Below are 13,918 nucleotides of genomic sequence, written 5' to 3' on the forward strand. Positions count from 1 at the left end.
TTGTGGCATTAAAACTCAATTTATGACTATCAGCAAAGTCCAAAATGTCAATTAAAGTAAAATTCAGACTAGTTTCAATCTGGTTTATGTCGTTGTTGGAATTAAAAACCACTATGTCATCATCAAATAGATCAACTTTGCTTTTTCTGGAAATAACCTTTTCTATGACAGAGAGATATAATACGAAGAAAAGTGGGCTCAATATTGAACCTTGAGGGACGCCTTGTCTTAAATTAAAAGTTTTGGAGGAGTAATCTCCGTGTTTCACTCTAATTTGATGTTATCCCAAGAAGTCATAAATCCTTTACAAGGCTTTCCCTTTTATTCCAAAAGACTTGTACAATGCAACAATCAATTTCTTTCTCCATTCTCTATCAAATGTTTTGGTTAAGTCCAAAAGAATAGCAATAGTATGATTAAAAGTGCTGAGGTTTTGAGTCTATGATTTGTTGCCCAAAGTATAATATCTGATCAATAGTTGACTGACCTCTCCTAAATCAATATTGCTCTGGAGGAAGTAGGTCATTAGAATTGAGGTAAAAGGTCATACTCTCCCATAATCATTTTCTCCATGCGTTTAAATGAAAAATTTGTCAGAGAGATCGACCTGTAACTATCAGGTGAGCTAGCTTTTTTATTTAGTTTTTTAATGGGTATGATCCAGTCCATTTTCCAGTATTTTGGCAGTCTGCCTAGATTCCAGGATAGGTTGAAGTTTTCCAGCGGGAACCTTTACTCCAATCGCCGAGGTTATAAGGCGAATATCCAGCGTGTCTAACTGTTCCGCTCTCGGATTCAGTCCGTCATAATTCGACAAAAAGTTGAAAAACCACAATCGCGCTTCACTTCTGTAAAACTAGTTTGACGTTTTCTCCCCGCAGTCCGACCACGGCTCATGCTGTTTTATGTGGTGAAATTTGATTCGATTACCAGCGATTGGAGCATGGCTTTGTTATTCTTCGTTAAATTGAAGATTAAGAATGTTTTGAAAACGTTCCAAACCAATTCCTTTGAGATTGGGAAAATGCCTTTCAGTTGCTGGAAGAAACTTTTAATACAATCTTATTGTGTAATGAAAAAAATAGTGATTAAACTCAAGCAGAAAATGAGACAATGGTCTATTATCGTAGAGCTTCTCTCAATACAAATATTAATTAATTAAAAATTATGTGATTAGAACTTTTAGTATGCAATCTGTTTGGAATTCTTATTTCTTAGCATTAATCATATTAGTTGTGGCTTTAATAACTCACTAATGAGTGCTCTATTCCTTTCAATTTCTTGCTAACTGTTTTTGGGTTTGGAAAGTAAAATAAGTAAATAAAAACTTCAGCTTAACAATTTGCTTTAATGTAACTGTTTTTTCTTTCTTTTTTTTTTTTTTTTTTTTTTGAAAATAATTTTAGGATCAATAAATCCTATTGAGTTAAATTATTGTATTCAAAAGATATCTTTGATTTTAATTAGAAGGAAAGTCACAACTGTTTTTGAAAATGTTAAAATTGTTAAAGATTTTTAAAAAATAATAATAAATGTCTGGATTTTAACTTATTATTAAAACTTACTATTAATTGAAATTTAATGCCTAATTTAAATTAGAAAACAATGTTTAACTGAATATTTGTGAGGGACAACCTGTCAATTCTTTTGCGTAAAGTTTTCTTGGAAAAAAAGGACCTTTATTTTAATGTACTATTTCATGATCACACAGTTATAAAGGGGGGGGGGGGCACTTTTCTCTATTTTGCAAAATAAGTCGCACAATTTGAGTTTTTAGGAAATACTTCAAAAAAGAATATATTGTTCGACCTAGAATAAAGATTTTACCTTGCTTTCTTAAAATGAAAATAGTGATGTATTTTCAGTCATAAGTTTTCAATTGTCTCTTACCCAATGTGTTATCCTCTACTAGTTTCAGCTTTGTGATGGTTTTCGGAAAGAAAATGAAAATTCTGAGACTAAATGTGGTAAAATTTATCCTAAGTCGAACTTTATAGCATGCATTACCTATTTGGATTGTTCTGAGAAACTGTAATCTGAGTTTAAAAATAATAAACTTTTATATTTTGATTTGAGTAACTGTGTGCAAGCACAAATAATGACAAAATTATTATAACAACAAAGAAAAATGTTACGCATTATTTTTTTTAAATAGTTGGAGGAAGGATGGTTTAAGGGCTAACCTTCCTCAACCTTTATCTTCTAATACGAAATCTTATACTATTTTCTTTATTGAAAAAACTAAACTAGCGGCAAATTGTAATTAGGGAATAAAAAAGCTCTCTTTATGACTGGCATTTAATTTTAGGCTCCAATCTTCAGGAAGCCAGTAAAAAATGTAAAGTTGCGTCTTCTAAAAATTACTTAGCAGTACTTAAATTCAACTTGCTGGAATACAATAAGTTCAATACCACTGTAAGATGTAATTTTACTATAGGATTTGAAGAACTACTAGAATTATTTAAATAATAGAATTTGAAGGAAAATAAGTTATTAACGACTGTAAGCAAAAATATAAAGATGTTAAATCGTACAAGTTTGCAGAGAACTGCTGATACGTGTTTTGGGTATTCAAGGAACCAATTTTTTAATGCAGAAATCTGAGCTTTTATGTGTAAAACCACCCGGTAAAAACTGGTTCAACAGGACCATAGTTTCGACGAGCAATAACTCCCCCTAATTGTATTAACTTTTAAATTGACTGTTATAACATTTCTTTTTTTTTTCCCCCCATTTTTAATTTTTTTTTTTTTTTTTTTTTTTGCCTGTTTCAGACCTTATTTTTCTCAAAAATCGAAAAAAAATTTTTTTTTAATTTTACATCCCCGATTTGTTATGTTTTCTATGTTTTCCTTGCGAATCTTCATCCTCCGCAATATCTGCCAAAAACGTATGTTTTGGAATCATGCCAATGACATCAAAAACGTGCTGCGCCAAAAGTTGCTTGCCTCGTTTGAGATTTCAATCTTTTTGCATCCTGTATGTATTTCAATTATTTTTAATGTTGGAGTGGTTTTTTACTAGGTGCTGCCTTATATCTGATATTTCTAATAAACAATGCTTTGTAAATCTCAATTTTATTTAATTTACAATTTAATGATATACACCTTTTTTCTATACAAATTTTGATGTATTTAATTGAGTGTTGAAGCATTTGATGACAAGTTTATGCCAAAGCAGCAGCCCTCCACTCCATGGAATTTTAAATAAGTAAACATGATACATTTTAAGATGTTAAAAAAAATCTTACTTATCACTAAGCGACACACAAATGAAAATTATTCTTTTACCATCCAAAATATATGACCTTACAAATTGGTTAATTTTATAGCTTTTTTTTTTTTTCAATTATTTTTACTTTTTTTTTACTATTTAATTCTGATATATCTAAAAATAAAGATTTTAAAGTAGTTTATTTACTCTTGTTTTTCGTTATTATTATTTTATTTCTTCATTTTTTTTTTCATTTCCTTATTATTTTTGAATTTATTTTATTTATTTACTTTAAAGCGAATTTGGAATGTATTTTCATCATTTAGATTATTCAATATCTAAGTTTTTTTTTTTCCTCTGATCACAGAATCTTTTAAATTTGACCTATGCTTTAAGTGAATTTAACTTCAATTATTCAAAATTAGTACTTATCTTTTTAAAAAATATTAATTCAATACTAGGGGAAGCTGCTATACCCACAGACAAAATTTACTTTTCAATTTTTGCTGGTCTCTGGGAATGGATAATCAATAGGAAAACTTTTCTGGCAGATACTACAACTTATCTGATTTGGCAATTTTTGTCAGGTGAAAATCTCAAAGCTTCCAACTTCAAAGAAATTTCTTAAAAAACATCTTTTTTTTTCCGTGGGTACAGCAACCCGTTCACCTTGCGGACAGGTGCCTTTGTACCCATGAACATATAAAACAATAATATATAAATAGGTCTGAGGGACTAATTTATACTCAATGCATTTTCATAAGCCATTTCATATTGAAATACTTCAAACATCCATTGAAAATAACATTAAATAACATATCCAACATAAATTAAACTTTGAAAATTAATTGAAGGTGTTTTTCAATTTTTTTAATTTTCCTTCATTTTTAACGTCAGTGAACTCTTTAAAAAAGTTACAAGTCTTAAGAGAGTTAATGATGTTATGAATAATTAATATGTTTTTTAACAAAAAATAATTAGATTCATGATAGTATGGCTCTCTATGTACTTACATAATAATTTCAATTTATATGCAAATTGAAACCTTTCGCCAAAATTAACCCATTATAAAAAAACTCAGTTTAGATTAAACCAACAAAAATCTAGAAAAGTTGACTTCAAATAAAAACAGGTGGGATTGACGGTCTGTAGATCCTACAACGGGTGTGGGGGGGTTACTTCAACACTATATTTTCAAGTCCTACTTCAAATTCATCATCATTGTTAAAAGCAAATTTTGGACATTGATGACAAGGCACCATTTTGAGGTACTTTGCATTGTAAAAATACTCAGATGTGACCCAAGGAGACTAAAAATTGCTCTCCATGGATACACATGGTTGTGTGTCCTTTGGTACAAAGGTATGCCATTTTGGTTTTGCAAGTAGTCACATCGACAAGACCACAGTTTTACCACATTAAAAATCAGAAACAAAACCTTCAAAATATAGGGAATCATGATACCTGCAACAAAAATGAATAATACAGGGATGAGATTTTTCCGACTTTTGCGGAATTCTGGCTTTTTCTGTTGGCTTTTAAAACCTCTCCTCCTTTTTTTGCCTCTTTCAGGCCCTATTTTTCTCAAAAATCGGAAAAAAATACGATTTTTTAAAATTTTCGGTCCCCGATTTTTTATTTTCATTTCCCCCCTCAAATCTTCATCCTCTGCGATATCTCCCGAAAACATATGTTTTGGAATCATGCCAACGACGTCAAACACGTGCTGCGCCGAAAGTTGCAAACCTCGTTTGAGATTACAATCTTTTTGCATCCTGTAAGTATTTCAATTATTTTTAATGTTGGGTGGTTTTTTACTATATGCTACCTTATATCTGCTTATTTTATTCATCATTTCAATAATATTTTTATTTCTTTAATTTATTTTAGAAAAAATGCAAAAGTCAATCAAAAAACGTGGCTTAGCCCCCACAGTCTCGAATTTATTGAAACTTGGCATGGTTACTTTTTTTTTTTTTTGTGTATTTATGAAAGTAAAAAATATTTATGGTGAATCTCAAATAGTTTAGGCTTTACAGCCTATTAATAGTTTTGAAATTTCATGATTAAATGAGGCAGCTGCAAGTTGTTCTTTTGATTCCAAAATCATATTAGGAAGTTTTTAAAAACAAATTTTGGTTTCCAATGCAAGGAAAAAGTTTTAACTAATCATTTATGTACAAATATATTTATTTTCAATTCTTACTATGAAAAGTATGTTCTACCACATGAAGAAATTTTAGATTTTTCTCTCTGTTGTAAATTTTTACTTTACAAACAGACCTAATTTTAAAATTTATGTTCTCCTTCGTTTAACACTATGAACTCAAATGTTTTTAATGGAAAAAATGTATTCTTCTCTGAAAAATGTGAAATGTTGACACTATTGTGTGATGCAGCCAAGATTGACCTCTGGCTCCCCCAACCTTTTGTTCAAGGACTCGGGTTAGAAATTGTTGCCTCTTTTTCAAAATGTAGATTTATTTAGGAATAAGCACTCTTGCAAGAAATGGTGCAAGCAACCAATTGTACAAAATTATTACTTATACTTAATTAAATATGTACTACCTTTAAAACTGGTAAATTAGCCATTTTTTGTTGAATTTTTGAATATCTTGGCTTCCAAGTTCTATTTTGATGCGGTTTTGGATATTATCCCTTTCACGAAATTTTTTGGATATCATCCCTTTTACGAAATTTTTTTGGATTTCCTCCTTTTTGCTCTCTGACCACTCTCATCCCTGATAATACAATCCACGACGGAGTTTAAAAAAAGAAATTGTTCATGGTTTTTTTTACTTAGATCCTACTAAAACCGAAAAAATGTGATAGAATCTTAAATGTTCGTTTGATGGCCTTGAAACTTTCTAGGGTATTGGAGAGGGTTTTGACACACATGTTGAACCCCAATTAGGATCCCTCCCAACAATACCTGGAATTTCCCGATCAACGTCCATAGATACAACTGTCCGTGGGTACAGCAGCTTCCCCTACTGTTTAAGATTAATTTTATTATATGTTTAAAAGCCAGGGGGTGAAAAAGCACACCCAGCACACCCTTGCAGCATCCAGCCGGCACATTAACTTGAGATTAATATTTATCGTCTTTATTTTGGAGACTTAAAAATTTTGTAGTTTTTCCACACTTTTAGTAATTTAATTTAGTTTTTGAAGGTCAAGGAGTGCGAGAATGCCCCTCCCCTGCCGTCCCTCGCGAGCATAACCTTAAGATTAAATATTTTGTGGTATATTTTGTCGTTTTGAAAGTATTCTGTAGTTTGTCCTTGTTTAATTGATTAAATATAATATTTAAAGGCTAGAGGGGGGAGATGAAAGTGCTTCCTTTTCACCCCCTTGCCAACGCATAAGCATGACAAAATATTTCTTGTGTTGTAATTTATTGTGGAAGGATTTTAAAGTTTGTTCTTTGTTCAAATAAATTAAATTCAGTTTAATTAGCATAAATATTTTGTTATTATTAAAAATATCAATTATTTTAATTTAAAAAAAATCTTTCTAAAGTCAGAGGGAGCAAATGCACCCTTGCCCGGGTTCTAGGTTAATTCAATCCCTTGAAGCTTAACTGGCATTGCGCGAAAATGTGCGCAGTCCCACTGGTTCTCAGTTTTTTTTTATGTATGAAAGTAATGTCATCTTAAGGGCGGAGTTACAAAGCATTCCGAGACCCGAAACGTGTTTCTGACTTCCCTTGAGCAGAGCTAAGATAAGACCTTTTGTTCCCTCTCGGATCAGAATAGAGGAATCTGCAAGGGAAGATTCTATTGAATTTTGTTTGTTTATAAATTGTTTTGAATTACAATATTTATGAGTAAAATCCTTTTTGTACTTGGTTGCTGATTGAAATTCATAGAATGAAAACTTTTTTCATGCAAAACCTATCTTTAGAATTTGTACAATTATTTTCGTGAAAAATACAATGTGAGCTCATTTTCGGTGTTTGATATTACAGTGCAAGAAAACAGCTGAAAGAAAATGGCAAAATTATAGTTACGTTATGTCAAGGACAAGGAGGCACAGAGTTTGAATTTGTAAAAAGAGAATGGTGCAATACATGGCAAATCTGCAATATGGCAGCATCTGCTTCTTTAATACTAGTTCAAGTTTTGCCATTTGATCCAAACAATTTTTTGAATTACAAATGCACTGGTTACAGGTATTCAATATATTTCCAAGTATTTTTATTCTTTTGTCTAATAATTGTAGCATCTATTTTTTCATAAATATGTTTAGATATCATTTTTCTTTAAATATTTTTAGAGGACTTAATAAACCTTTCAATATCAGTGGTGCATTGACTCATTTTTTCTGTCTTGCTCCGGGTGCTGAGCTTGAAGTGAGGGAAATAAAAATTGAAGAAGATATTGAAAAATATTATCTTCAAAATTGCAAGGAATTATTTCTGTAAGTAGCTTTTTATTGTATAAATTCAGAAGAGCTAAATTATTCTTTACAGGCTGTTCCTCCTTTTAAGATAAATTGTATCTCGACCAATATATAAAAAGCATTTTTATTACTAACATTCTGGAAGTGAGTTCGAGCCACTATATCTTGCAAATTAATGCCAGTGCTGCCAAATTTTAATGCTGGTAGAAAATTCTTTGAATCCATTCAATTATTAACTATTGAAACTTTTGTTAAGTAACGAGTTTGAGTTTTTGGTTTTCAAATCCAATTACACACGCTCATGCCTACCCTGATTGGATAATAGTGGGCCAAAATTTTTTGTATGATTAATTTGTCCTACTATATTTTAGGAGTAACAGTAGTATTTTCAATAACATGATAGTGTTTTTCAAACTTTTCAATCTATCTTTTTCCCAGATAGAAGAGAGTAAAAAAAAGGTGTTAGCAAAAATCCTGAAAATACTGAGACTTGAATTTCATTTAACTTTTGAAGTCTATGAACAGACTAGGTGCTCAAAATTGCTGCACTGTGCACATTATGTCAAAATGTGTGATTAGTCTGCCTTGCCGCTGTTCAGGAGTTACTATCATATAAATTCGATGTTGATGCTTTAGATAATGGCTACTAAATTGAGCTAAACATTTTATAAGTATCACATCTTGCCATTTTGTACTACGAGGACAGGAGGAACATCCCTGTTATGATGACATTTTGTTTCAAATAATCTATGACCAAATGAGTTTCACTTATGTGTTTTATTTTTCTTTTAGAAAGTTCAGCATGAACATGGATGGACCATTCTCTCCTTCTAATAAAATAATATCATTTTTAATGAAAATGGTATCTCAAAACTTAGTTTTTTCTCCTGAAACAACTGTGTCGACATTGTTAACATGTACCGATTTTGTGTCAGTAGGTGAAACAAGTGTTAGTCAAGTTCAGAAGTGTGCAAAAGTTGCAAGCAGCAATATTTGCACTTCATGCTTAAAATGTTTAGCTGAACTATATGTGCAGAATGGCTATTTTGATACACAGGCCATTTCGTCATACATTTGCAGCATTTGTTGCAGCAAATATTTTGATGTGTTCAAGCTTCCATTTTACAAGAGTGTCACATACTTTTCTCGTAGCAAAAATTCACTTTTTACATTTTACAATTTAATAAAAGAACAGCTAAAAAAGTTGTTTGATCCTCATTTAAATGATGGTGTTTACAAAGATCAAAAGTCAGCACATGAATTACATAGTAATAGAACTATTGAAGCTCCTTTTAAATATGTTCTTGAAGATATGCTTGTGAAGCAAATTGTGACTGTGTATGCAAGTTATTCTTTAAAAAAATATAATGGCCTTACCTTCTATTGTGACATTAATATTATAGATTCAAATTTGTGTCAAGCAGCTGAATGCAGCAACATTACCAGTGTAGAAATTGGTTCCATTTTCCTGTTTGAACATAAATTGCTGTCTAAGTTTTGGTGTTTCAACCTAAACATTGATCTGATTGCTTGCTTAAAATTTAATATTTTAGATGAAAGAATGTTATTTTATGAGGGCTCCTATTTTACATGCACATTTAATAAAATTTCACAGCTGATCTACAGGTGTAAAAGTATTTCTCCTCCTATTTTTGTACATGATACCAGCTTTTGGGTTGAAGATGACTTTTGCGAAAGAAAGTTACTTTTATTAATAAGAAGCATTTCCCACCTTCTAATAAAGAAGGCTGTGCTAGTTGATTCATATTACCAAGAAAGTGAAAAAAGGTTTTCAAAGTGTTATAGATTCCACTACCAATCATGCAATAATGCTTTGTCCAAAGAAAAAGCTAATGACATTCACACTAAAATAATAAGAAAAGCTTTGTCTCGGGTGCTAAAACTTAGTTTACGATAACTGATGCTGAAGTTTTCCTGCCTGATATTTCTTTTCATTTTCACACGAAAATTTTTTTTGTTTTTTGCCAAACGAAACTTTATACGCATTCTAAAATTATTTTTAACTGCTACAAACCAGCAAAGCCTCGAGATTGAATGCAACAAAAAATCGTTAAAATTTGTAAAACTACCTCAAATCAGATATGCTTCTTTTCATTATTTTTTAATTTACTCAAAAGTTCTTATGATCATGTTGGTAATTATTAATACTATTTTAATATTTTGTTTCATACAGCTGATGATCTCAATATTTTTGCAACTGTGTTTGGAATTGGAATATATATATATATATATATATATATATATATATATATTCAATTGATGAATTCAATTGATTTCTTTCTTTCTGATAATTACAGGAAACCTTATTTTTCTTCACTTAATGAACTTTTCACCAGTGTTTAAATTGTTATTGAAAAAGCAAGCACACCCTTTTTGGAAAGTATTTTTGAATGAGTTAAAAACTAGATACTGGTTGGTTATAAAATGAGTATCTCTATTTGAAGCAATCTGTAGCATGAAGCAGATTGCACCAACAGGTGGTGCTTTTTAATTTATAATGTGCAATACAAGAAGAAAGAATTTGCATGTAAAGCTGGGTTTTTTTCATTTAAAAGTGCTACAGGCATATTACGCTTCTGCATGGTGGTGCCGATCAAGTTCAAGTTTTTTGACTTGACCGTTGAGCTTGAGGACACAATCCACGCAGTGCACAACATCTTCAACTGGGAATGCAAGACATCTGGATTGATGTTTGTTGTTATAGATTCACATTTTTTTAATAACATTAATTTCCCAAAAAGTGACTTCCAGACAAATTTGATTATTTTACTGTTTATTGGTAAAAAGATGACTTTTTGTCAACTATGAATATTGAAGGCTCATCTATCATCCAAAGGACCAAATACAAACACTGTATGAAGTGTATGTAGTTTTTATTTATTTTGCTAGTGATGTATATATATTGTGATTAATAATGAACTTTCTACTATAAAAGTAACTAATAATGACTTATTTGAGAGAACAAAATGATGTCTGTTAATCAATGATGGCGATAAAGCACCTAAGATGATTAAGCTTTACTGACGACAAATCTCCAACGACAATAATGAGGGCTTTCCCGAGTGAAAACCTTAGAACAGGAATTAGTAAATGAACCATTGGCTAAGCAAAAGCTAAGGCACATAACTATCTTTTTATAACTATCATCCTCAAATCTGGAGCAATTTCAAATACCTTTTAAAAGAAAAAAAAATGAGTGTACCTTATTGAAAATCATTCTGAGCGTTTTTTATTTAATGCAAATTCCAATACGAAATATGATAGCATTACTGAACCAAAACTGTTATGTGAAATACAGTCATTTCCAGCCGAGGACTGCAGTTTCGTGCTTATTAGCACTCATCAGCCCGGCATAGGAAAGTGACTGAGCTGGAGATGGAAAACCTCTTAAGGAAGCCAAGAGTGTGAAACAAACTGGTAGCTAATATAGAATTAGCAGACCAGAGGAGTGACCGAAGCAATGGTTCGGTTCATTGTATTTCGCGTATTTTTGATTTAGCCCTGGCTAATGGGTGGTAATTTACTTAACAAAACTGTTATGTTCAAATATAAATTTGATAAGAAGTAATCAACATAAATTGTAATATTTTTAGTAATTATTTTTATGTAAAGTGATCTAAATAAAGTAGTTTTTGATCTAAGATTACTCTCTGTTGTGATAATGTGATGTAATATCATAGCAAATGAAAGTTAAAAGATCTATTTCAGTGTAGAATCATGTTGGTACTTAAAACATTCGTGCTATTTTGTTTTAAAGCGCATTTAGTAACAGCTGCACAAGCAGTTAACTCTGTTTTAGTGGAAAATCTGCAGAATCAACTGTAACTCAAATATAGCGATGAAGAAGTTTGTCCAGATAAGAAAGAGTCTACTTTTCTGTGCATCATAACTGGATTTGCAAAACTGATTGTATTATGGATCTAATAACAAAGCACATGTTCTTGAGAGAGTTCATTTCTTCTTGGGGAGAAACAAAAATTATATTAGCATGAGGCCGAAAACCATAAAAGTATGTTATTGGCAAAGCACAAATTGCTTTCTCATCCCTATTTCATCAGGGTTCCCTATTTAATCCAGGTTTCTTCTGTGGTCCCCCACAAAAAAATTTAGGGGAGGCATAGGAAAAAATATGAAAATGGTGGAGCCATGAGCCTTGTGAAGGGGACCACGGTTACATTTTTTGAAATTGGTTAAGGCTTTTGCGTGGATGTCGTGAACGAAACAATTTTTTAACCGTAATATAGTGTTCTTAAAATTAAAAACCTTTTGTTAGTTATTTTATATAATTGAATTTCTAAAAATTATATACATTTTTACTTTTCCTAATTTCAAGTTTTATACATTGAGGTTAATTTTTGAAACCTAGCTTTTCCTTTTATTTTGCCTTTGTATGCTAAAAGATTGAAAATATGTGCTTGAATCAAAATGTTAGCGATATAAAAGATTGATCATCTGAAATTGCTGAGATATTATAACTATAACATATTCAGAGAATCACCTTTGACTTCATTTTTATAGCAGTTAATGTTTCCTTTTCATTTAAAAGGATTAATTTGATTTCAGAGAATTCATTTCATGGAGAAAAAGTTCAACTTGATTTGGAGCCCAAGTCAAATTAGAGAAATGGAGAGTACAAATGGAGAGTGGTTCAAAAATACATGTAAAAAAAAAAGTTTCTCTTAGATACCTGGACACCTCTCAAAATTTTTGCACTTGTGCATAGCAATATGCTGGAAGAATTTTAGTTTCCTATTTCAACTGAAAGAGGGGGCTCATCCCCTCCCCCAAACTATGCATATACATTGCAATAAAATAATCATTTACAAAAAACAACAACTGGGAAAATTAAATCTTTCTAAACTTTTGGCATTTTTTATACTACGGCTAATGTTAAATTGAGGGGTCATTGAGCACCGTCTTAAAATTTGAGTAAGAAGTTAAAATTTTTACAGCATAATACTATTCGTAAGTGTAAAAAAAGGGGGATGTCTTGGGCTTTAGCTGAAAAAAAGTTTTTTTGAACCACCCTAATGGAGAGTTCATGTCAGTATTGATGTAATGTACAGGAAAGTAGACCATTTACGCAACGAAAAATGTCTTGATTAAAGTGAAAAACAACGTAAATAAAGCACAAATATTGGAGAAGATATTGGAGAAGAATTTGTGCTTTATTACGTTGTTTTTCACTTTAATCATATTGTAGCACAAAGCTTATATGATAATTTTTCATAGAAAAATGTCTTGTTATATGCATTCTACCCAAAAGCTAATGATTTAAAACTGGCAAAAAACAAACAAACTAGATTGTATTAACAACCAAAAGTACTTTAAGCTCCCCAAATTTCATGCATCCAATATAATGAAATTTTGTGCAAGCTTAGCTTAAACATGACTTTTCGTTATGACACAGTATTTCAAGCTCAATTTTTTTCCTTATCTGAAAAGAACACTATCGGGGGGGGGGGACATTTTTTTAATAGGGGGAAAAGTTCTTTCTAACGGTGAACTTTGTAAATTGAAGCTGCTCACTTGATTTTACGAAATCATTCTAAAAACTAAAACTGTCACCTTCCCAACATACTAACAGAAACTTTTTTCTATTTCAGAGAGCGCTTTCAAATATGAGCAATATTTGGAAGGATATTTTTCAAGATTGAGGGAACATTTCATTTGGCAAAAAGTTGTTAAACCTTGAAGCGGAAACATTTACGATAGGCAGAATCAGCTAGAAAGCGTTGCGTAGTAAGGAACGCATTCTTGTTGATCCTATCTATTTCAAAATAATTTACAACCAACCTATTACAAATTGTACAAATAATCTCTCCGTAGTCAAGCTTTTAGTACGCAAGCCAGGTCAAAAAATGGGGGGTGGGGGGCATTTGACCCACCGGGAATCTTATTGTAAACTGTAGTGTAGCTCGTAAAAAAGAATTTGAGCAAGACGCCGCACATTTTGCGTCGTCGATGTGACTACACCGGTTGCAGGAAGTGCATCGGGAAAGGGTATTTTAGGATAAAAAGATATTGTACGGAACTATAGTTAATTTTGTAGGTAATCCGTACATTTTTAAGTAAAGGATTAATCGTAGCTGATGTGTTTTTCAACGATTTTTTCAGACTATTTTTTGTCATACATTTTTGTACGGCATTAACATTATTTTTTTCGCAATATGTAGTTCTTATAAAAAATTCTAATGCCGTACATTTTATGTGAGACTTTAGTGGAAATTGAGTTGGGAGTGGGAAATTTTTAGTGGAATTTTTTAGAATTTTTCATATT

At 31.3% G+C, this 13,918-nt stretch overlaps 1 protein-coding gene across 1 annotated transcript in view; it reads left to right on the top strand.

Annotated features, from left to right (window-relative positions):
• LOC129231505 (ferredoxin-fold anticodon-binding domain-containing protein 1 homolog) overlaps window positions 1–11,255 on the top strand; it is a 34,725-nt gene extending 23,470 nt beyond the window's left edge. Inside the window, exons 5-7 of the mRNA XM_054865836.1 lie at window positions 7,184–7,387; window positions 7,492–7,635; window positions 8,410–11,255. Of these exons, the coding sequence (XP_054721811.1) occupies window positions 7,184–7,387; window positions 7,492–7,635; window positions 8,410–9,535 (1,474 nt within the window). The 3' untranslated portion in view covers window positions 9,536–11,255. The remainder of the gene's footprint in view (window positions 1–7,183; window positions 7,388–7,491; window positions 7,636–8,409) is intronic.
• Window positions 11,256–13,918: the final 2,663 nt, after the last annotated feature.

Source organism: Uloborus diversus, chromosome 10, assembly GCF_026930045.1.
Source record: "Uloborus diversus isolate 005 chromosome 10, Udiv.v.3.1, whole genome shotgun sequence".
Taxonomy (NCBI): Eukaryota; Metazoa; Arthropoda; class Arachnida; order Araneae; family Uloboridae; genus Uloborus; species Uloborus diversus.